Here is a 23,930-nt window from a genome sequence, read left to right on the forward strand (position 1 = left end):
TTTACACAATTCGATGCATCGATATATCATCTCTGTATTCCGAGTATCGATGTTTTCTCAGTTCGACTTAAAAACAGTCAGATCTACATAAACAAAAGTTTTAAAAATGATAAAATCACATATATTGTCAATAAACAATATTTTAAAAATAAGACAGCATATTAAAGTGAAATGTTGTGTATCTAGGTATTGTACAAAGGTGATTAATCATTTTTAGTAAGTCAATAATTCTCATAATCACAATTATAATAAAAAAGTATTAACAACAGGTAAGCAGATATCCAAAACGAATATTTTCGGGAATACAACCTTCTGGGACAATTCATTTGGGTAATTACTTAGGAGCAATAAAACAATGGGTCAATTTTCAAGATAGTATGAATCCTGGAGAAGATATATTATGCTGCATAGTAGACATGCATGCAATCACCTTACCACAGGTATACTATTTATTAAGAGAACTAATTCTTTAAGTAATAATTCATTTGAATTTTTTAGGACCCAAAAATATTGAGAGAAAATATATTAACTATGATAGCAACCATGTTAGCTTGTGGTATAAATACTGATAAAACTATAGTCTTTCAACAGTCTAGCATATCTATGCATGCTGAGCTAGCGTGGGTTCTTGGATGTTGTACGACTTTACCTAAATTAAGTCAGTTACCCCAATATAAAGACAAAAGCGAAAAATTAAAAACTGTACCTTTAGGTTTATTAACGTATCCTATTTTACAAGCGGCTGATATATTACTTTATAAGTAAATCATGCTCATATATTAGAAATACATTGTTTGATTTATAATTCATACTTGATATGCAATTTTTTGTAGAGCTACTCATGTACCTATTGGAGAAGACCAGCTACAACATTTACATTTAACTCAACATATTGTAAATTATTTTAATGGAAAATATGGAAAGACATTTCCCATTCCTCAGCCACTTGTAGATAGTAAGTTAAGACTTTTTTTCGTTGTAGTTATTATGTTTTATTTGAGGAAACTTAATAATCATCATTTAAGGTTCAAGTGGTCGCATAAAGTCTTTAAGAGAGCCTTTGAAAAAAATGTCTAAATCAAGTGAGTATAAGAAAAGCTGCATCAATTTGACAGATCCACCAGACGTAATTAGACAATATATAAAAAAGGCGGTTACGGATATGACATCTAACATTACTTATGATCCCCAAAATCGACCCGGCGTATCCAATTTAATTAATATACATTCTTTATTAACTGACAAATCTCATGAAGTTATATGTGAAGAAGCCATTGGGTTGGATACTGGCAAATATAAGTTGATTGTAGCAGATGTTGTTATTGAGAAGTTAACACCAATTCGTCAAGAATATTTCAAATTGATCAATGATCCTGCTTATTTATTGAATGTCTTAAATAATGGAACATTAAAGGCATTACCATTGGCAAATCAGTGTTGGACAGAAGTTAAGCGGAAACTTGGATTTAGTGGTGGAATATTATCACTCAAAAATTGGGAAAAAGATATGAAGAAAAGTGTTTTATAAATTAATTGAAAATTTTATTAATGTTTAGGAATAAATAATTTACAAAAATAAGTGCTATTTATTTATTAATGTTTTAGTGATGTTAATCTGAATCGCATTAGTTATTCATTTCAATGACTAGTTTGCCTCTCAAATGTCCATCAACAACTCGTTGATAAGCTTGAGGTAATTCTTCCAAGCTGTAGATCTTTTCAACGACTGGAATGAGCTTTATAAAAATATAAAAAATGATTTATTTGTAAAATGTATTGTTTATGAACGATATGTCACATTTTCTTACCTGCTTATTTTCTACTAGTGTTTGCAACATATTTATACCAGTTGATGATGGAACAAAAAATCCCCATTTAATGCATCCTTTATTACTTTTTTTCAATTGCATTACATTCGATTTTAGAAAACTACTGATGTTTTTTGCAAATCCGGCAACAATACCATAATCATCAACATGTCTTAAAAGGGGTGAATTAAGAGTTATGTAATTATCATACGAATATTTTTTATGCGGTATATCATCAAGTTTCTGATTAGAGCAATCTAGGACAATATGATACCTTAAAAATAGGAAAGAAATTTTTTTAATTAATCCTCATTAATATATACTATCTTAATGGATACAAGGGATAAATTCTGCAGCTAATGAATTGAATATAAGATACTTACGGTCCTTCATTTTCTAGTTTCAAATCCGCATCATTTTGTTTATAATCAATAACAATATTAGCTCCAAGTGTTTTCAACAATTCAGTGGCATCTGCACTGCATGTTGTTACAACCTTAGGATTAAACGATTAACCGTAATTAGAATCATAAAATAATAAATGGATGAGATCATTTTTTTTACTCACAAATAGCTTCCATGATTTTGCGATTTGTATTGCTAATGTTCCAACTCCTCCAGATCCTCCTAAAATAAGTATCTTCTTATTGGATATACTAGGTAGAATACTTTTATAACTCAATCCTCCAGTAATCCACAAACTTGACCATGCAGTTAAACCCGCATATAAAATACTTGCTGCTTCCGCATGAGATAAATTCAAAGGTTTCTTGTTAACCTTTGAATAAAAGAATCATACAAATATGTTGACAAAAATACTAATGGTCGCAATCGTAAAATTTTTTCATACAAAGCAATTGTCTACAACAACATATTGAGCATGACATCCTTGTTGTTCTACAGGAACAACTCCCCAAACATCATCACCTAATTCTAGCCGATCAGGAACTTGATGACCTTTTTCAACAATAACTCCGGAAAAATCTCTACCAAGAGTAAGAGGAAATTCAAGATCTGTCTTCATCTGTTTTGCTATTCTAAGAATATTGATAACTTTCGCGCCATACCCTCCTGAAAAATACAAATATGTACTTTAAATTGAATAATTGGTCTTGTTTTGGAAACATGTAAACGTAGTGAAAAATAGAACTACTAATCATAGCGATGTCAATAGGGTTTACACTTGCAGCTTTTACTTTTATTAATACTTCTGTAGGTTTCTTAAGAACTGGTATTCGAACACTTGATTGTTTCAATTGACTTAAGTTTCCATAATCGTGGATTTGCCATGCTAGCATTCGACCTTCAACATTGCTTTTTTTACTACATGTCGCATGCAATAATTGCCGAAATTGTGAAAGCCGCATCTTTTCAATTTATTCTGGTGTTTATGATAAAATATTTATTTTTAAAAATTTTTTTAATCCATAAATTTCAATGACTACGTAAATACTACAGAAAGTCAACAAACAAAGGCTGTTTTTCAGCGAACGTATTGCGTGAGGAGATCGTTTAATACAAGATCGATATTTTAACTATCGATATTTTGTATCGATACTACACACTCAATTATGTGTATGCACACTGTATAGTGTGTACATTGCTCGGGTGCCATATAGATTCAGGAAAGACATTAACGACAGCTACATTCTAATGACCAAAACTAAAAGTTCCTATGAGAAGTTATGTCTAATGTAAATTTAGTACAACTATAAAGAACACCATTATCAATGACAACATTCACATAAATGATTATGCATAATTCGATCATGTAACGATATAAATCAAGAACTTATAGATACAATGATAAACTATCCCACAGTTTGATTATAAAAATGCTTAAAATATTTAATGACAATTGTATCCAAAGAAAAAAATCTCTAATAGTCATTTTATCCACAAACTATATCGATAACATTGAAACGAGATATTACCAACGGTAGGTAATCAAATTTCGCGGTAGGTAAAGTAAATTTCTTAAAGTAACTGATAAAAGATAACAGCCATAAACTGATATATTTTCGAACAATTGTTATAATATTAGATCATTATTACAGAAAATAAATGAAAATTATCTATAATTCTGTTAATTGTGTACACAGAGACCTATTTTCATATATAATAAAAAGATTTTTTGGGTTGACTACATCGAGCTTTGACTGTATATTGTCAATAGAAAATGAGTTTCAGCATTTACACAAACAGAATAAATGAATTAATAATAATTGAAATAAATCAATATTAAACTAAAAAAATTAAACTACATTTTATAATTAATTACAAAACTCATAAAGAACTCTTTCTTTGTATATATCAAACAAATTTATTGAAATAGAAATAACATACATTGTAAGAGAATAAAAGTAATTTCAATTAACAGTTTACTGTTCACTTATAAAAATGAATACATTTCAGATAATATTCTTTATATCAAACTGTATTAAAAAGTATTTAACTTTATTATGAATAAAAATATTTTTTGACGATATCTTATATTTTTTTTTCATCCAATTTTTTTTTAAAAAAAAACACCATTATTATGCATGTAAACATAAAAAAATAATCTATTATTAATTACTGTCATGTAAATTGTAATAATGAATATTTCGAAATTAGAAATTCTTTTATATAAATCTGAGTTGTTGATCTCTATTCATTTTAAAATTCAATAATTTTGAAAATTCATTATTACTTATATTATGTCTCAACTTATAAACCTATTTGATCAATAATAGTCTATCTTAAAAAATCTGATTACAACTAACAATTTCGACTATGTTAAAATTATCTGTTGTAACTTACAATGTTATCGTCAATACCTTCTCAAGTACAAACATAATACAAAAAAATAAGTAATTAAAAAAACTTGAATAATGTTAGTCATTACTTTATATTACTTTTGTTGCTCCACAACAAAGAAAAAATGAAAAATTAGAAGAACGACTTTTCAACAATAGTTCTATAGAGCGATGCCTAAAGAAAACTGGCTTGTCGTATCTTCTCTTACCTTGTTATATTTAACAAAATATAAAGATAATATAAAAAACTTATTTTAATGTTAGATTTACTTATAACCCGTCAAATTAAAAACCAAATAGTATACTACTTTATTATTATTCACTCTGAAAAGACGATGCTGCTAATTATTATGATGCAGCTTGAAATAATTATTCAATTCGCCTCACTTCAACCGGATCAGCTCGACAAATAGGGCATCTCAGTGGAAGTCCGTCTCTAGTTGCTGTTTCTCTTAACTCTTCAGTACACCTTTCACACAATACGCAATGTCTACATGGTAGAAATTCAGTTTGTACTAAATTCCCAACACACCCTATGCATCTTCCATCGTCTGTAACGAATCTACCTTCTGAAATATTTATTATAAATTGGATAATTTTACATTGATGAAATTGTATTATAAAAAATTGTTGGTCATTACTCCCTTACCTTCAACTAGTCGGTTTCGCCATAATATGTTATTCAAGACTTCTTGGCGTCGAGGTAATCCGTTGACGTGCAGTTCTGCTAAAATAGCTATCGGCTCAACTTCGATGCTGCTAATTATTATTATAATTACCTCAACATGTCAACAGTAATATTAGTGGAATCTATTTCATCAAATATCTCCTCATTTTCAAGGTTATTCAAATTAATAACTGTAAGGCACAAATTTCAATTTTCTAACATTTTAAATTGATAGTATAACAAAAATTTTTTTATTGATCATAATATATTTACCTCCGTAATTGTTGTCCTCAGTGACTTCTAACTCTACGTAATCTATTTCTTCAGTGTATTGTTGAAATGCTGTTGAAATATACGAAGCGCATGCTAGAAATTGTGGCATATTTATCTCTTCTAATTCATATAGTCTCCATATTACTTTTATTCTCTCATTTTGTAAAACATAAGCAGGACGTGGATTGCGCCTCACTTGGTGTCCTGCCAGTAGTGTCCGATACTCCAATTGTGCATTTTCAGCTACACATTTTAAATTATCTGCAATAAACAATAATTACTATAAAATCTTGTTAGTCTTAATGAGAAACATTATTCATTAATTGATTATATCTATATCATACCCGTCAATTTCCATATAGATGGATGACAACCACATCTTGTAGTTAATATTCGATTATATGATTCCGAGAAGTTATTTGTTCGATCAATTTCATTGTAAACGCTGAAACGTTCTGGGCGAATTCGTTGGATCCATTGCCGTCTATAATAAATTATGAATGGATGCAGTAATGGCTTTATCAGATCCGGGATATGATAAACAAGCCAATTAAAAGCTTCTTCAATATTTTCAGCTGGCAGTAGAGGTAGTGATAAAAATTTTTTTATTAATATCTTACTCAACCTCCATTGTCTAAAGAACTTGAGTAGCTTTAATTTGGCTAATTTCTTGATTACAGCCTATTTTAATAAAATAATGTATTAGTTACTCTTTAATTCATAGTTTGTATTATTTAATTGTTATTTACAACCTGACAGTAATGGAAGTAACAATGACGATGTAATACAGCTGGATAAGTAACATTTACAGCCAGAGAGAGAGCCGCTTCAAAGTCTGACATGATTACTGAAGGATTGATTTGTGGTGCTATAACAGTTGAAAAATATGTCAAAGCACAAATATAAGCTGAAATTGTTTTCCTCTCCATAAGGCACCAGAAAATTGGAATTATCTACAAAAAAAAAGTATTTTTTTTACAGTAAATATTACAATTAATTCTATATATATATAGCTGCTTTAAAAAATTATATAAAATTTTCAAATTACAATATCTGACAGTTGATCATTGGAATATAATTTTTAATTTTGTTAAACTTTTATGCATTAAGAACCAATTAAACAATGATATATTTAGTGCTCTTCGAGTATTAGCAGCTGGAATTTATTTTGATTTACTTAACAATCAATCTGCAAAAGAAGAACTTCTTCTGTATACAGAACTTAATCTATTAAAGTGCTCATCTAGGCCTAACTGGAATATTATTCAAGAACCTCCTAGTTATGGAAGATAATGCCTGGATGATTTTGTCAAAGTCATTCCCGAGATATGCTCAAAAATTAAGAACGAAAAATTATACTCTTGGTCAAGAATTGTCAAAGACTTTACAAAAGCTATTTATAATTTCAACGAGAAAAATAAAAAAACTACAGATAAACTAAACAATATTTTTATAAAACATTACTCGTGGCTTCACAATAATATTGAAAAGTTAATTAATGATAAATCAAAAGAATAAAGATATTATTCAAATAATCTTCGGGTTCTCTTAAAAACCCATGAACAAGAGCTTTACGTTATTTGGATTTGTAATTATGAAAAGCCATTCGAGGTTTCATTTAATGAAGCTTGAACTTTCTTGAAAAATGATCCTAAAAAAATTCTTCATTATTATCAAATTTATTACCAGCGATTTTGCAGTCAAGTTTATGCAAGAAGTGGTCAATGATTTTTAAAAATTAGTTGTTGGTGTCAAGATATTGCAATAAAGTTTATCAAGATGAGTGTCAACAATATTAAAGAAAATGGAGATCACGAAACAGTGCTAATTATCTCTGTACTTCTAGAAGGACCGGCGTTTGAGAAAATTATTGCTTCATATACACCAAAAAATTTCGTAGTCAATATTAAAGGTGATAATCCCAGAAAAGACTTTATGTTCGAGTTTTCTATTCCAAAATCTCTCAACCTGGTCAATCCACCTGTATCATTAAACTTTATTTTACCATTTTGTGAAAGAGATTATATGCATATCATTTTAAATTGTTTGGTGAATGTAGAACGACGAGTAGCAGTTGATAAACTTGTACTCTTTCGTCGCCAAGAATTGATGAATCAAAAAGTGTCTGTTAAAAAAGACGGCATCAGATTGTTTCGACTGGTCTAAAGTACTAATCAACTACTAAAAACACTTATGAATTTGTGAAAAAAAGAAGAGCATAGATCAATTCGTCTGTTAATAGTGGAAACAATAGTTCATACTGTTAATAAAGAGCCATGCTCAGAAACTATATTAATGATCAACGAGTGCCTTGATAGCTTGACAGTTAATGATGCAGGTGTTGCAAAATTATCGAGGAAACTTTTTACAAACTACATAATAATAAATTACTATAAAACTTGCAATTCTTCACTTGAAGTGAAATGCATTGTTAATGAATAAATATGTACTTACTGTGTCTTCAACTAATGCCAAGATAGAGAATAACTGAAGAACTTTGGGTTTCTGTGGGACTATTTTAAAAGTAGCGTCCATGAATACTTGTGTTATGTTAAACATCGATTCCAATATATTTAAGTTGGCATAGACAGTTAGATATGATGTGTCATTAGCTCTTAACGTTACTACATGAAGTCTATCTTCTCCATTCTGAAATTCTGTATAAAATGACCATCTTGGCTCTTGTAATATATTAGCATATTGAGATAGAGAATGTGGTTCTCTTGGCCGTGTTTGTCTTCTCCAATTTCGCATCCGCGATTCCATTGATCTCCAAGGTTTTTGAATCGCAACAATGGGATGCCTAGAAATTAAAGGTATTCCTAAAGATACAGCATATTTAACATAATTTGAGAATGAATGAAAAGATAATTCACATGTTTAAAAATATTTGATTATCAAATGATTAAAAATTAAATTTTTTATCTAATAGGTTATGTTTATTTTACAGTTTGTCGAAGTTGTTGTAAATTAGACAATGTTTTTTTTTGATAAAGGACACACTATAAAGCTTACACAACGGTAGCACGTGAGTTATCTCTGTTGAGCAGGTATAAAGAAATAAACAAAAAATAAACATGTTTAAAAATATTAAATCTTAAAAATACTTTTAAAAATCAAATTAAAGAATACTTACAATACACTAACTTCATCGTAAATTATTCTTAAAGATTTGTGACGCTGTTCGATTACTGTATCATATAATATTCTTTCAAAATTGTAAATTTTTTCCCACATTGGATTGGAAGGATGGTTATGAAATTTTAAAATTTGAAATTGTCCGTTGACCATTTTGCCCGAACCTCGGCAATTTCTCAGGCGTTTTTGTTGGCATTCCAAATACCTAATATGCAAAAAAAGAAATTAGTAGATAATTATTATAATAATTCTTTGACAATCAATATTCAAAATACATAATACTCAAATATATAAAATATAAAGAAGGTATTTTCATGACAATACACAAAATTTCACATTTTGCGTATAATTTCGAAATAGTTTATTTAAATATATATAAAGGAACTAAAAAATCTACTCAGACCATTTTAATACAAAAAAATATGCTTTTGTTCTTGAATAATATACATTTTGAATTTTTATATTACATGTAATCTTCCAAAAAATAAAAAAATGTGAAACTTCCCATAAATATTGAGAAAAGACAAAGCGATAAATAAATGAGACGATAAATAAATAGATTACTTACATAATGTTTTGATAACATTTAGCATACACATAAGTGTAATTGTCAAAAAACTTCATTTCTGACTTTTGTCGTTTTAATGCTTCAATACCAAAATAAAAGCTTATTATTTCTGCCATATTCTTGTCGTATCGTTATCCGTGTAATCGATACCGATCATTGAAGATTGTAATTATATTATATCAACGTTACACATAAAGTTAATAATTTTATGTTAGAAAACTGAATAAATAACTTTCAAATTACCAAAAAATTTTTAATAACTATATTGCGCAACAAATAGCACTAAACTGGTAAAAAAATTGTATTCAATTGTTTCTACGTCCTTACGGTGTTGACAACACGTGGTTAATAGGATTTTTACGGGAGTAGGGATAGTATCACTACTTTTAAGCACGCTCACTCACACGTTCACCTCTGACAATCGAAGATCAACCGCGAATGTGACAAACCAATGAAAACTCTTATCTTGTGTTTTCAACGTGCATTATTCGTTATTTAGTGGAGCTTAGTGAATTGCATCAGACATTAGTACGTACCTGGTTCAGAAACTGATTTTCTACAAAACGACATGTAAGTTATTTGTATTTTATTAATATTCATATTCATATTTTAATTTTAAAGAATATCGTTTATTAAATTGAGTAATTTTTTTCGATATGAAACTCTTTTGGCATTCACATCATACATTCATACATCCACACGGTGACGCTTTCGTCTTTTGTTCTAAGATTTCAATAGTATTCATATTTGCCTTATCATATTTTGCGTCGTGCTACACCAAGTTTGTGTTTTCGTACACTTCGAATAAAAACAAAAAATACTGGGAATGAATAAATTTTTTCTTTTAAATAAATAATAAGAGAGACGATTAATGAGCTATATATATGATATCAAAATTTTACAGTATAAACTGTAAATTTATATAGTAATTCAAATAAATGTTCCTGACGACATTGTATCTAAAAATCATCATCGAGTACATTGCAAATTCTTCATTGAATTTTTCTTGTGTTTAGAAGTGAGTGGCATTGCGAAGATTCTCTGGAACTGTTTGAGACCAAGCCCACGTTTCAAGAGCCAATGTTAATGCTCCAACGTTCACTTCATTATAGCAGCAACAACCAATAAACGTTACACCTGACTTCAAAGGTTTTTGTTCGTAACATTCGTAAGTCGACGGACGTGGAAAATGGCACATCAACAAAGAAACAATGCAGTTGGTGAAGAAAGAGTATTTGACGGTTATTCATATTTAGTCCATGAAAGAAGAAATAACAAAATGTAAGTTTTTTTTTAACAACGCTAATGATTTATTAGGTAATGAAAATTTCCTTCACATTTTATTAAAAAATTAAAAATTCAATATATTTCTCATATTTTTATAAGTTACGATAAATTACAACTTTTCTCTTCTCGGCAAATTATTATTCTTGAAATAATTATTTATATTAATATTGAAAATGCGTCATGAAATGTTCAAAACAAATTTTTATTTTTTTCACTTAAAATTTTCAGCTATCTACGATGCAGACATTATCAAACTAGATTTTGCCAAGGACGAGGAAAAATAGTTGGTGGTGTTTTTATCATCACAAACATTCACAATCACGCACCAGTAGCGGATTTACAAATTATACGTAAATTTAGGAAAAATTTGAGACAAGCTTGTGAGACGCAATTTCGTAGTCCGCGCGAAATCTATAACTCATTATCACCGATGTAAGTTTTTCATGACATTTATTAAATTTACTTCTTTTAAAGATTATTTGACTTAATGATCCATTTATTTTTGTCTTCTCCTATTTACTATTTATTTATTTATTTATAGATATCCCGATGCAGCATTAATTGTCACATGGGAAATTATTCATAGAACAATGGTACGATGGCAGTTAAATAGGAGTTTTCCAAACGCTCCATCACTAGTTCGATTAATGGACATTTTGAGTCAACCTATGTATCAACAATTAATGATTCATGAAACCGGTGAAATGAGTGTAAAATTAGTAAGACCAAACGGTGTAGATCAAATTTTTGGAGTAGTTATTACTGACACACAGCTACCAGCCAGAATCGTCTCAAATAATAATCCAATTTTTATTTCAATTCATCGATTAAATGTCCCATTAGGTATGGACATTTTTGAAAATTTGGCAATTATTGTTCCACATCAAAATCATGTAAGTTTATTCATATTATATTGTTTAATATAAATGAAAAAATTAAGATAATAAATTGGGAAGGCAAGAAAGATAGATGAAGAGAAATAAGAAGCTAAAAAGATCAAATTTAGAATAGTAATGGTTGTATTTATGTTAATAACGAACAAAGTTAGTAAAACGAGTTATAGAAGAGATAGATAAGCAGTAAAGAAAAGTATTTTTTGCAGTCTTTTTCAGTTGGCTGGAGTTTTATCAGCAATACCAATGAAAATACCTATAGTACAATAATTGGAAAAATGATGGAGGAAATAGGTGAAAATTTCAATCCTCGAAAAATATTTTTTAATTTCAACAACAGAATTTTCCAATATTTACGAGGAGCTTTCACGACTGAGACAATTGTAAGAGGCAGCTTTTCATCTCACTGCCACGTACGTAAAAATCATATATAGTATTACTGAAGTACTCATGAAGTTAATGAATTATTGTCATCATTGTTAATTTTGATTATTTTTATACAGATAATTCTTCAGCAAGCAGTACTGATGAATATTGAATTCAACCATGATAATTTAGTAATTATTCAAAAACTAATTGCTTTAAGTTTACTACCACCTGAAAGAATTTATGAAGCATTTATTTCATTAAGGAGTGCGATACCTGGCAACATGGAACAACTGGAACAGATTTTCCAGTATTATGATAATTATTGGATCATTAATATTGGTCCTGAAAATTACAGTTTTTATAGTGATGAAGAAGCCCTATTTAACAGTGAAGATGCTCAATGGGAAATGATTGAGAGCATGATACATAACCGGGATAGAACCATTTGGGACTATTTAAGTAAAACATCTCAAGAAAATATAGTGAATTATATAATATTAATCTTCTATTCATTGATCATGAAAATTTTTCAGAAACATTTTTTACGGTGACTCAAAGATCTCATTCTACACTTAATCAAATAGCTAATGAAGATAGAAGATCAATAAATAAAATTCCTCGAGTTCGATACGTCATCCATCGACCCAGTATTCTTCGTTTATGGCATTTAATTGAGAACAACCGAATAAACATCTCTCATTTCCTGGGTGCATGTACTGGATTGTTAGAATCTTTTATTAATGATCTAATATTCAAAGGAATATATCCTGATGCCGATTTTGAAATAGTCAGATATGATAACATTCATAATCGTAAGTTAAATATTTGAAATATAATACTTAAACATTTTTTGAATATTGAACAAAAGTTTAAGAATATAGTATATTACAGAATATTCGATATATAAAAATTTGAGTATCACTAATCTTGTACTTGGTACAGAATTAATTCCAGAGTTTGAAGTTGAGCCGATAGCTATTTTAGCAGAACTGCACGTCAACGGATTACCTCGACGCCAAGAAGTCTTGAATAACATATTATGGCGAAACCGACTAGTTGAAGGTAAGGGAGTAATGACCAACAATTTTTTATAATACAATTTCATCAATGTAAAATTATCCAATTTATAATAAATATTTCAGAAGGTAGATTCGTTACAGACGATGGAAGATGCATAGGGTGTGTTGGGAATTTAGTACAAACTGAATTTCTACCATGTAGACATTGCGTATTGTGTGAAAGGTGTACTGAAGAGTTAAGAGAAACAGCAACTAGAGACGGACTTCCACTGAGATGCCCTATTTGTCGAGCTGATCCGGTTGAAGTGAGGCGAATTGAATAATTATTTCAAGCTGCATCATAATAATTAGCAGCATCGTCTTTTCAGAGTGAATAATAATAAAGTAGTATACTATTTGGTTTTTAATTTGACGGGTTATAAGTAAATCTAACATTAAAATAAGTTTTTTATATTATCTTTATATTTTGTTAAATATAACAAGGTAAGAGAAGATACGACAAGCCAGTTTTCTTTAGGCATCGCTCTATAGAACTATTGTTGAAAAGTCGTTCTTCTAATTTTTCATTTTTTCTTTGTTGTGGAGCAACAAAAGTAATATAAAGTAATGACTAACATTATTCAAGTTTTTTTAATTACTTATTTTTTTGTATTATGTTTGTACTTGAGAAGGTATTGACGATAACATTGTAAGTTACAACAGATAATTTTAACATAGTCGAAATTGTTAGTTGTAATCAGATTTTTTAAGATAGACTATTATTGATCAAATAGGTTTATAAGTTGAGACATAATATAAGTAATAATGAATTTTCAAAATTATTGAATTTTAAAATGAATAGAGATCAACAACTCAGATTTATATAAAAGAATTTCTAATTTCGAAATATTCATTATTACAATTTACATGACAGTAATTAATAATAGATTATTTTTTTATGTTTACATGCATAATAATGGTGTTTTTTTTTAAAAAAAAATTGGATGAAAAAAAAATATAAGATATCGTCAAAAAATATTTTTATTCATAATAAAGTTAAATACTTTTTAATACAGTTTGATATAAAGAATATTATCTGAAATGTATTCATTTTTATAAGTGAACAGTAAACTGTTAATTGAAATTACTTTTATTCTCTTACAATGTATGTTATTTCTATTTCAATAAATTTGTTTGATATATACAAAGAAAGAGTTCTTTATGAGTTTTGTAATTAATTATAAAATGTAGTTTAATTTTTTTAGTTTAATATTGATTTATTTCAATTATTATTAATTCATTTATTCTGTTTGTGTAAATGCTGAAACTCATTTTCTATTGACAATATACAGTCAAAGCTCGATGTAGTCAACCCAAAAAATCTTTTTATTATATATGAAAATAGGTCTCTGTGTACACAATTAACAGAATTATAGATAATTTTCATTTATTTTCTGTAATAATGATCTAATATTATAACAATTGTTCGAAAATATATCAGTTTATGGCTGTTATCTTTTATCAGTTACTTTAAGAAATTTACTTTACCTACCGCGAAATTTGATTACCTACCGTTGGTAATATCTCGTTTCAATGTTATCGATATAGTTTGTGGATAAAATGACTATTAGAGATTTTTTTCTTTGGATACAATTGTCATTAAATATTTTAAGCATTTTTATAATCAAACTGTGGGATAGTTTATCATTGTATCTATAAGTTCTTGATTTATATCGTTACATGATCGAATTATGCATAATCATTTATGTGAATGTTGTCATTGATAATGGTGTTCTTTATAGTTGTACTAAATTTACATTAGACATAACTTCTCATAGGAACTTTTAGTTTTGGTCATTAGAATGTAGCTGTCGTTAATGTCTTTCCTGAATCTATATGGCACCCCATTGCTCAAACTGGAAATTCTGACCTGAGTAACAAAATATTGTCTTTTTCTCGGATGGACATGGTCATTGAAAATAGCTTCTCTCAGTATTTTGTAAATACTGAATCTATGGAGTCTAAAATAATTAGATGTTAGTGCGTATTTATTCGTGTTATTGTCAGTCAGTATTTGTCGATTCTTCAAAATCGAGAATTTTGTATACATGGACGTTTGTGATTCTGTGTAGTTGCTATCCTTTATTCATGAAACTTTTTCAATGTTGTCAGTGTATGTAGATGTTAATTTTATAAATTTTGTCAATAGCTAACAGTTTCGGTGGCCAAAAAAATATAATCACTTTTTTGATTTTTAAGTTTCATTAAAAATGGAAAAAAAAATCTATTTATTTTTCGGCCAACAGTGTAAGTGTGCGAAGTTTTTCACAGAAACTGATGAAATTGATCAAAAAACTATTCATCAAAAGATAGAAGATCTTTGTGTACGTGATGTAAACTTGAAAAGATTGAGACAAAATAAAACAATTGTATTACAATTAAAAGATGATGACAAGAACATCTGGTGTGATGTTGAAGATGATGATACATTTACTGATAAAACAGAAATAAATGTTATTTTTATACCATCGGATCACCCGACATCACCAGCTCCATTTTTCAATAGTAAAAATGTAATGAAAATTACAGCAATTATTTTACAGAATATAATGGAATATGCATGATTAGAATTAGTGTTTTAGATATAAAAAAAAATTAAAATCTTTTTCAGATTCTTATAGTTATTACATACATTACGAAAACATGATTGATTTTAGGTTATGAGAAATTTTGGTATTTTTCTCACAAACCATAACAAACATGTTATGTGATAGAATAATCGATTCTTTTTCAGCAGAGTTTAGTGGTTATTATGTAAATTTTAAATTCTCGTATAACATCAAGTTAGCATTCTATGATAGATTATTCATATGTATTTTTCGTCATGCCTGCGCGGAAAGTTCACTTTTCCATTGGAGAGGGGTTGAACTTTCCACTCAGGTATGACGAAAAATTATATTCAGCCCTAAGGAGGACAATTAGACAAGCTTAAACCACGTGTTTACCCCCCTCGCCTTCGGCTCGGGTTGTAATTTTACACGTGGTTTGAGCTAGTCTACTTTTCCTCCCTAGGTGTGAAATATACTATTATTCAAACGAACGATAAGCAGTAATAATGAAGTTATTGTAATTTATATACAAAGAAAAACAAATGGATTATCTCTTACAGATTCTAATCATGCATTTCTTTATAATTGATAAAAATTTTCAGTATCATAGTTTTTTAGTTGTCAAGAATAATCAAATTAAAATAAAACTTCTATATCAATAATTTGCGAACTTTTATTTTTAGATAAAAGAGAATGAACGATATTAGTAATCGTTAATTGTTAAAACTAACTAAATTTGCAGTTAACATAAATAATTACTATTTAAAATTATTTAAAAAAAAAAACGATAAATTCTACTATATGTTACTTTAAATTTTTTTAATCTATTACAATTTTAAGTAATAAACAAAAATTCTATAATTAAAAGGAATAAATACTCTGAATAAGTTGAAATGTTTTATAATTTATCAGAATCCGACATTAAAATTCAAATTTTTTTTATAGAAAACATAGACAGATTTCGATATGATCAAGCAGAAATTTTTTAAAGAATTGATAAAGTTATATTAATTATAGCTACATTTCATTATATTTATGAGTTTTTAATAGTTTCCGTAAAACTGATTACTTCTTTTTTTCAGGAATGTGAAGAGATGCGACGGTATATTAAATTAGTGAACAATGAGCAAAAGTTAAATAATGGACCAAATCAACAGTTTTTAGAAGGAAATCATAACTTATTGGTAATAAAATTTAGCTTATCAATTTTAAATCATTTACTATACAATTTTTTGTTTGTAGGAATTCGTATAAAGTGATCTCTTTTTTTTTACAACATATTTACAAATTTGATTATTTATATTATTTTTTTTAAAAACCAATGAACTTATCCAATTACTAGAAAAATTCTTTTTTCTCATGATGTGATAATTTTCTGAACTTCTCGTATAGATAAATAGTAATACAAATTATGAAAATGAAAATAATTATCGAGCTAATGCATTAAATAATTAATAGTAATCCGTGTAATTTTTTTTTTTTATAATTTTTGTATGATCTAGGTTCAAGGAGACAATCAGAACGTTGTTTCTGTTAATACGTATCCAGAAGCAAGCTATAGTGGATTAGCTTCTAGACCTCTGTCTTTCATAAACGTGAGAGATACTTCTTTTTCTACATTACCTCCTTTAACATTCGATTTGAATGAAAAAATTAAGAGAAAAGGAATATTAGCATCCCAAAAAGATCTTATTTATCATTGGGGTTGCTATTTGTGGGAGAATACTGAAGGAAGACCAAAAAGGCAGGATTATCAAAACCTAGCTTCAACAATTGTTAGAACGTATCCAGTACTTGCTTCTACTGATGGTGATAGCGTGAGTATAACTTTTACTTAAAAATATTAATATTTATTTCTACAACTATTTAAAAAAAAAATAATCACGTTTCTATGTTTTTGATGTTGCTATCTTACGTAATATAAGTTATTATTTATATAACTATTATTTTAATTGTTTATTATTTTTACCTTTAAATTGCAGGTTATTATCCGAAAATCATTAAGCACATGGATACGCAATCACCGTGCAACTTTAAAAAACCAAGCTGCGAAAAGAGATCACGAAGGGCGTATAGTTAATTCTAGCTCAGACACTGATTTAGTCAGAAAAGACGAGTATGTTAATTAAATAAATTATAAAAGAATATATAACTTTCAAAATCTGTTATTCTTAATGAAATATTCCAGTCTTATCACAAAAATAGATATTCAAATTGTTGATATATTTCAGAGATCAGTATGACGTAGAACAATCATTAGAAGACTTTGTGAAATATTCTCAATGTCTGGCATTTTCTGATAATTACTGTCAAAATCCTACAACTCATTACCATGATAGCTGCGAAGACGTAAGAACAGCATATACTGGATCAGTGGATAATGAACATGAGTTTAGTGATGAACAAAATGAACATTTCTTAGAAGAAAAACATGATATACAGGTAATCAAATTTAGTTAATTTATCATTTATTGATTTCTTTTTTTTTTTTATTAGAAATTTCACTAACAAAATTACTGAGTTATTGACTATAAGTAATTGCTCTCGTTACATTTAGTAAAAGTATGAAAGATTGGGAAAAGAAAAAACAATGTGAATACGAGTACAGCGAATAGAAGTACAGTAGTTTATGACAGACAATTATAGAAAGACTGACTAAGATAGGCCAGTATTGGCAATCGGTTTTAATATGTTAATTGACTTACATAAAAATTCAAGTAATCATTGAATGGCTATAAATAGACTCGCAAGCATCAAGTTAAAGAAATATTATCATTACTGGTGTAATAACAAAAAATTTATTACATTTTTTTTCGGAATTCATTTTATGATCCTCAACACAGAAATACCAAATAAAAATTGCCTACAATAGTTAAATAATTATCGATATATTTTTTCTTCTATAATCTAAATTGCACTTTTATAATTTTTGTATGATACAGGTCCAAGAAGACCATAAAAACATTATTTCTGTTGATGTGCATCCAGAACCAGATTGTAGTGAATTATCCTCCAGATCTCCATCTTTTATGAATGTAAGGGATACTTCTTTTTCAACCTTACCTCCTCTTACATTCGATTTACATGAGAAAATTAAAAAGAAAGGAGTATTAGCATCCCAAAAAGATCTTATTTATCATTGGGGTTGTTATTTGTGGGAGAATACTGAAGGTAGCCCAAAAAGGCAAGATTATCAGAGACTCGCTTCGACAATTGTCAGAATGTATCCGGTTCTGGGCTCAAGTGAAGGCGATAGTGTAAGCATAATTGTTACATGAGTTTTCAGTCAATCATTCATTATATTAAAATATAATAATGTTTCTTTTTTACGTAAAGTTTTAATGGATTCCTTTTTTTATTTCTAAACTGCAGGTTATTATCAGAAAATCATTAAGTACATGGATACGCAATCATCGTGCAATTTTAAAAAACCAAGCGAAAAAAAGTCACAAAAGACGAATCGTAAATTTCCCATCAAACGTTAGAAAAGAAGAGTAAGTTAATAAATAAATTATGAATACATATACTTTATACAATCTATATGTATTAATTAACTTTTCTGATGCTTCCATGAAAATGAATATTTCAACAATATTGATATTTGATATTTTAGAGATCAGTATGATATAGAACAAGCATTGAAAGAGTTGGCGGAAAAACAAAAGGAAGGAGACTCACCTCATATTCGCCATATTTTGAAAATCACCCTGGCAATCCGACGTACGTGGATTAAAAAGAGTGCCAAGTCTATTACTGAAATCATAAGAAAATATCCCCTACTGGCAAACAGTGAATTGGTAAGTATTTTAAAATAAATAAAACAAGCTTCCTTTTATAATCATTACATAGATGAGAATAAGAGCAATTCTGTTGATAACTTAAATGCTTCTTATTTATTCTAGGTCATCTTCGAATTCTGTAATTTAAAGCACCTTACTGAAGAAGTTTTAAGTAATAATATTGACAAGATGTTTGATAAATTGACTACATTTTTTAACACTGGAAAAACTGATGACAAAACTAAAGCCTGTTGTTTACAACTTTTGTACGACCGAGTGACAACGATAAAGAAAACTATTAAACCATTAATAACTATTGAAGAAGTATGTTATGATGCATTCACGAATATTTCTCGATTATTTTGAATAATTTTATATGAAAAACAATACTTTTTACAGGTTTATTCATCTAGTAAAAATCTTATCGCAGTTGAAGGAGAATCACCACGCAGTGTGATATATACAAACGAAGATGATATTGAAACTGCATACATTGTTGCTGACCCGGAAATTAACATGAAAATAGAGAAACCGTCAATAAAGAAAATAATTATGGTCCTGTTGGCTGCATATTATGTATGGGACGTCACTTATCCAAAACCTTACAGGAATATTTTAGAATATTTGGATCATGAAGTGATTGGAACTCCAATTGATAGAAAAAATGTTGTGCTATTAAAATTCATACGCCAAAGAGATTCCGAAGAACAAAATATAAAAAATGTGGTATAAAGAATTAAAAAAAAAAGAAATTTTTTTTTTATTGATTATTTATATTATCATATCCTATGATTATACATTATAACTACATAGAATATTACATATTAATAATGTTTTGATGTAAAACATTTTAATATATTAAACAATAAAGTATTTACTAATAAAACTATTATTTGATTTCGACACAAAGCGTTTAAATGATTTTAATTTCTAAACACCGCAATCATTGAGCGAATATTTTTATTAACAGTACTCCACCATATTCACTGTGTGCTGACGTTCATTATGAACGAATGATGGAGCTTTTCGATAGAAAAGGATATTTTTGTCCTACTGTAGACGATATTCAAAATGCAGTAAAGAGCTCTTTAAAGGTAAAAAAAAATTACTTACTAATGGAATCTGTTGTATTTTACCTCATAGGTAACAGATGCACCAAGTCTTATAAATATACTAATCAATCCAACTGCTGAACGCAAAGAACAAAAATTCGGGTGGCTGACAGAATCAAAGCTTTAATATTATATTTTTATGATAGATGATTGTTGAATAATGGATAAAAGTTTGTACTAAATTTAAGAAAATATTTTTATTAAAAAAAAATATAATATGAAATCTATTATATATGAAAATAGAATTTTTTAGATTATTTATTTATAAATGCCATTAGTTTTTGAGTAATAGTGTCCACTGTTAAAGGCACTGATTGAATTATATCTGTATTATTATCTTCATCAAGTAGATCTAGTAACTCATCCACTTTTACTCCTCTTTTTTTAAGAATGTGACAGAAAGTCAGGTTGCAATTATTTATTGAATTGTTCAAAGGCCCATCCTCCTTTATTATTTCTTTTATTATTCTGAATTCTTGTTTGCTATAAAAAACAATAAATGAAAGAAGTATTAGTTGAAACAATGAATTGTAATTTTACTTGTATCATTAGTAAATGTTACAATACATTTTTTCGGACATGATTGCAATATTTTCTAAAGTTTCAGCAGTTTCTATTTGTACTTCTGTTATTGATTTGGTGGACATTCTTGATAATTAACAAAAAAAGTTTGAATTATCAAAAATCAACATTTATAATCGGTAAATGTAATACTCAGTTGCTATTTTTACGCGCAGTCTAAGTCGAAAGTTTGATGTTTCGTAGTTATGCCACTAGAGGCATTTAACACGCTACCAGGTGGCGCATGGTGACATGACATTTAGTTTCACCACCAGACGGCGCACAAGACTGGTAGTCTAGGCAACGAAAACTGTTTGAAATCACTTGAGACTTGGATGTCAACCAGTGCACACCGTGTATTTTTTGCTCTGTTTTTTTTTTGAAAATACAAGTGAAGTTTCAATTTTATGCAACATTTGCATAATCAAAACGCAAAAGCGAACATTGATAAGTGAGTGTTTGTAAGAGAAAAAGTTTAATTTGTACAGTTGAGGTCAAGTGAACGAACAATGTCAAGTTGGAGTGCCGAAAATAGTAAAGGGATAATCCCTCCACGATGGTTACACTGTCCTCGAAAAAGTATAGGATTAATAAATAATAAATTTCTTGCATTTAAAACACCACTATCAGAAGCATTTAATAGTCAAGTTTCTGAAGAATGTCGTTTTTCTGTAAACATGTTGTTTGCATCATTAAAGAGTCAAAGACTGAAAATGGGATTACTAATAGATTTGACAAATACTAACAGATTTTATAATAAAGCTGATGTCGAAGCCCACAGTTGTCATTACTACAAACTTCAATGTCGAGGTCATGGAGAAACTCCCACCATAAAACAAACAAAAGTTTTTATTGAAATTTGCAAAAATTTTATTGCACAAAATCCATCGGAGATTATTGGAGTCCATTGCACCCATGGTTTCAATAGAACTGGGTTTCTTCTGATAAGCTACTTAATTGAAAGTGGGACATTTAATTTGGACGCTGCTGTTAATGAATTCTCATCTATTAGACCTCCTGGAATTTACAAGGAAGACTACATCAAAGAGTTATACAGACGATATGATGATGAGAGTTATGCACCGCCTGCACCACCAAGTCCAGCTTGGTGTTTGGAATACGACGACTCCAGAGGGGACGAGAAAGAACATGAACAATTCGGAAGTAGGAAACATATCCGAAGACGTAAGGAACATATTGTTAAAAATCCAGTTTTTATGGCTGGAGTTCCTGGTGTGGTACCTGTACAAGATTTAGTTAAAGTTGCAGGAATTCAAAAAAGAGTTCAAGAAATGTGCCAATGGAATAGAAATGGCTTCCCTGGTTCTCAACCAGTCTCCATGGATTGGGAGAATATTGTTTTACTTAATATCAAACCATATAGAGTATCATGGAAAGCTGATGGTACTAGATACATGATGCTAATCCAAGCAGATAATGAGGTATTCTTCATTGATCGAGATAATAGTGTCTTCCAAGTGTCTGGATTGGTATTTCCACACCCTCGAGATCTTTCAAGAAATCTGAAAGATACATTATTGGATGGCGAAATGGTCATTGATAAAGCAAATGGTACCGAATATCCTAGGTACTTAGTTTATGATGTAATTATGTATGACGGGAACGATGTATCTAAAAAATCATTTTTTCCTGATCGATATACCATCATCGAGAGAGAAGTAATGGGAGGCCGATATAGAGCACTAAAAGAAAGTAGAATATACCGAGAACAAGAACCTTTTTCTGTCCGACAAAAGCAATTTTGGGATATCACACAAGTCAACAGTTTGTTGAGTGAAAAATTCACCAAACAATTGGGTCATGAACCAGACGGATTAATCTTCCAGCCTTCAAAGGAGCCTTACATCTCTGGAACTGCAGCAGAAGTCTTAAAATGGAAGCCATTGTCATTGAATTCTGTAGATTTTAAATTAAAAATAGTCGTTGAATCAGGTATGGGTATTGTACCCAGAAAAATAGGTCATTTATATGTTGGAGGCTTAAAAAAACCATTTGATTACATAAAAATTACTACAGAAATTAAAGATTTAAATAATAAAATAATTGAATGTAAATTTGAAAATGGGCATTGGGTGTTTATGCGTCAAAGAACGGATAAATCATTTCCCAATTCTTTCACCACTGCTCAGTCTGTTTGCCAAAGTATTAGAGCACCTGTTACTTCGGAAGATTTATGTGATTATATTGAGAAATATAAATTTAAAGATGATTCTGATTGTTTGCCTCCACCATATAAACGACGTAGATAACAATTGATAGAAAAATTAGAAAATTAATCATGTTAAAATTGTATTTTTTTTAATGTTAACTGTTAGCTTCATAATTTGTAAATGTTACTTATTATTAAATTAATTTAATATTTGTACAGAAATTGTATTTTCTTGAATAATCTATTTTTTCAAGATAGATTGTAAATTAGATTTATTGGAAATTATATTAAAGACTGGAATGCATGTGTGATATGAAAATGATAGTAATTGTACTATAATATTTAATAGCTTCTTTTGTAAAAATTAAAATGTATTATGTATATTAATTTAATAATTTATTTTTGTTAAATGTCATTTTTTAATTTAAATTAAATTTTTTTACGTAGAGTTTTTAAAGACTGGAATGCATGTGTGATATTGTAATAATAGTAATTATATTGTTATATGTAAAAATGTACTGTATACATATATCTATTTTTTTGAATTGAATAAAATTTGTTATATCGATTTTTCCTATAAAAATAGCATTTCTTCATTTAATTACCTTTCATAGACATAAGTACATAGTAATTAGTTATTAAGAATGATTAATTTAAACTAAATTCAAAAATATATACTTCAAAATACTTAAAATTACTCATGTCTCGTTATTTACTCCACAATTAGCATCTATATTAATAACATTTATCAATAATGTTAATAAAATTTTAACACTCAACTCTGATTTAATAATATTTCTAGACATGAGTTATTAGTTATTAAGAATAAAAAAATTAAGAAAAAAGAATTTTTAAGACATAAGTTTATAGTAATTAGCTATTAGTTATTAAAAATTATTA

General features: G+C 28.5%; 4 protein-coding genes, 1 long non-coding RNA gene and 1 pseudogene across 6 annotated transcripts; 5 read left to right on the forward strand and 1 right to left on the reverse strand.

The window, feature by feature from the left end:
• Positions 1 to 58: 58 nt before the first annotated feature.
• TrpRS-m (Tryptophanyl-tRNA synthetase, mitochondrial) lies at positions 59 to 1,579 on the forward strand. Its single transcript, XM_035088099.1, has 5 exons — positions 59 to 199; positions 270 to 440; positions 499 to 761; positions 834 to 955; positions 1,026 to 1,579. Exons 1-5 carry the CDS (start codon positions 107 to 109, stop codon positions 1,526 to 1,528), a joined length of 1,152 nt encoding a protein of 383 aa, XP_034943990.1. The 5' UTR covers positions 59 to 106; the 3' UTR covers positions 1,529 to 1,579.
• LOC118069781 (reticulon-4-interacting protein 1, mitochondrial) lies at positions 1,521 to 3,323 on the reverse strand. The gene is made up of 6 exons (XM_035088100.1): positions 2,962 to 3,323; positions 2,659 to 2,879; positions 2,377 to 2,586; positions 2,192 to 2,304; positions 1,809 to 2,082; positions 1,521 to 1,736 (listed from the first exon to the last, which is right to left on the reverse strand). The coding sequence occupies exons 1-6, from the start codon at positions 3,173 to 3,175 to the stop codon at positions 1,626 to 1,628; spliced, it is 1,143 nt and encodes a 380-aa protein (XP_034943991.1). The 5' UTR covers positions 3,176 to 3,323; the 3' UTR covers positions 1,521 to 1,625.
• A 3,261-nt stretch (positions 3,324 to 6,584) lies between these two features.
• Positions 6,585 to 7,988, forward strand: LOC118069711 (uncharacterized; annotated as a pseudogene).
• A 6,727-nt stretch (positions 7,989 to 14,715) lies between these two features.
• On the forward strand, positions 14,716 to 20,090 carry LOC118069789 (uncharacterized). 2 transcript variants are annotated; one of them, XM_035088115.1, is made up of 10 exons: positions 14,716 to 15,372; positions 16,491 to 16,592; positions 16,911 to 17,225; positions 17,391 to 17,524; positions 17,640 to 17,850; positions 18,351 to 18,665; positions 18,781 to 18,902; positions 19,022 to 19,205; positions 19,311 to 19,511; positions 19,587 to 20,090. In XM_035088115.1, the coding sequence occupies exons 1-10, from the start codon at positions 15,070 to 15,072 to the stop codon at positions 19,917 to 19,919; spliced, it is 2,220 nt and encodes a 739-aa protein (XP_034944006.1). In that variant the 5' UTR covers positions 14,716 to 15,069; the 3' UTR covers positions 19,920 to 20,090. The 2 variants fall into 2 exon arrangements, with proteins under 2 accessions (XP_034944006.1, XP_034944007.1); XM_035088116.1 differs by having other exon boundaries at positions 14,725 to 14,835.
• A 64-nt stretch (positions 20,091 to 20,154) lies between these two features.
• LOC118069794 (uncharacterized) lies at positions 20,155 to 20,544 on the forward strand. The gene is made up of 2 exons (XR_004690684.1): positions 20,155 to 20,281; positions 20,331 to 20,544. It is a non-coding gene; the product is annotated as an uncharacterized lncRNA (long non-coding RNA).
• A 441-nt stretch (positions 20,545 to 20,985) lies between these two features.
• LOC118069792 (mRNA-capping enzyme-like) lies at positions 20,986 to 23,192 on the forward strand. Its single transcript, XM_035088118.1, has one exon. The coding sequence runs from the start codon at positions 21,370 to 21,372 to the stop codon at positions 23,128 to 23,130; it is 1,761 nt and encodes a 586-aa protein (XP_034944009.1). The 5' UTR covers positions 20,986 to 21,369; the 3' UTR covers positions 23,131 to 23,192.
• The last annotated feature ends 738 nt before the right edge of the window (positions 23,193 to 23,930 follow it).

The sequence above is a fragment of the Chelonus insularis genome, unplaced genomic scaffold (assembly GCF_013357705.1).
Source record: "Chelonus insularis isolate UGA/USDA-ARS -01 unplaced genomic scaffold, ASM1335770v1 contig_42_pilon, whole genome shotgun sequence".
Taxonomy (NCBI): Eukaryota; Metazoa; Arthropoda; class Insecta; order Hymenoptera; family Braconidae; genus Chelonus; species Chelonus insularis.

Excerpts from the sequence above, each read along its gene's own strand:
- TrpRS-m (XM_035088099.1), top strand. The coding sequence starts at position 107 with ATGATAAAATCACATATATTGTCAATAAACAATATTTTAAAAATAAGA. Across the intron at positions 200-269 it reads TATCTAGGTATTGTACAAAG|GTAAGCAGATATCCAAAACG; the intron begins GTGATTAATCAT and ends TATTAACAACAG. Across the intron at positions 441-498 it reads ATGCAATCACCTTACCACAG|GACCCAAAAATATTGAGAGA; the intron begins GTATACTATTTA and ends TGAATTTTTTAG.
- LOC118069781 (XM_035088100.1), bottom strand. The coding sequence starts at position 3,175 with ATGCGGCTTTCACAATTTCGGCAATTATTGCATGCGACATGTAGTAAA. Across the intron at positions 2,880-2,961 it reads TATTGACATCGCTATGATTA|GAGGGTATGGCGCGAAAGTT; the intron begins GTAGTTCTATTT and ends TGTATTTTTCAG. Across the intron at positions 2,305-2,376 it reads CAAAATCATGGAAGCTATTT|GTTGTAACAACATGCAGTGC; the intron begins GTGAGTAAAAAA and ends TTTAATCCTAAG.
- LOC118069789 (XM_035088115.1), top strand. The coding sequence starts at position 15,070 with ATGGAAAAAAAAATCTATTTATTTTTCGGCCAACAGTGTAAGTGTGCG. Across the intron at positions 16,593-16,910 it reads AAGGAAATCATAACTTATTG|GTTCAAGGAGACAATCAGAA; the intron begins GTAATAAAATTT and ends TGTATGATCTAG. Across the intron at positions 18,903-19,021 it reads TCAAACGTTAGAAAAGAAGA|AGATCAGTATGATATAGAAC; the intron begins GTAAGTTAATAA and ends TTGATATTTTAG.
- LOC118069792 (XM_035088118.1), top strand. The coding sequence starts at position 21,370 with ATGTCAAGTTGGAGTGCCGAAAATAGTAAAGGGATAATCCCTCCACGA.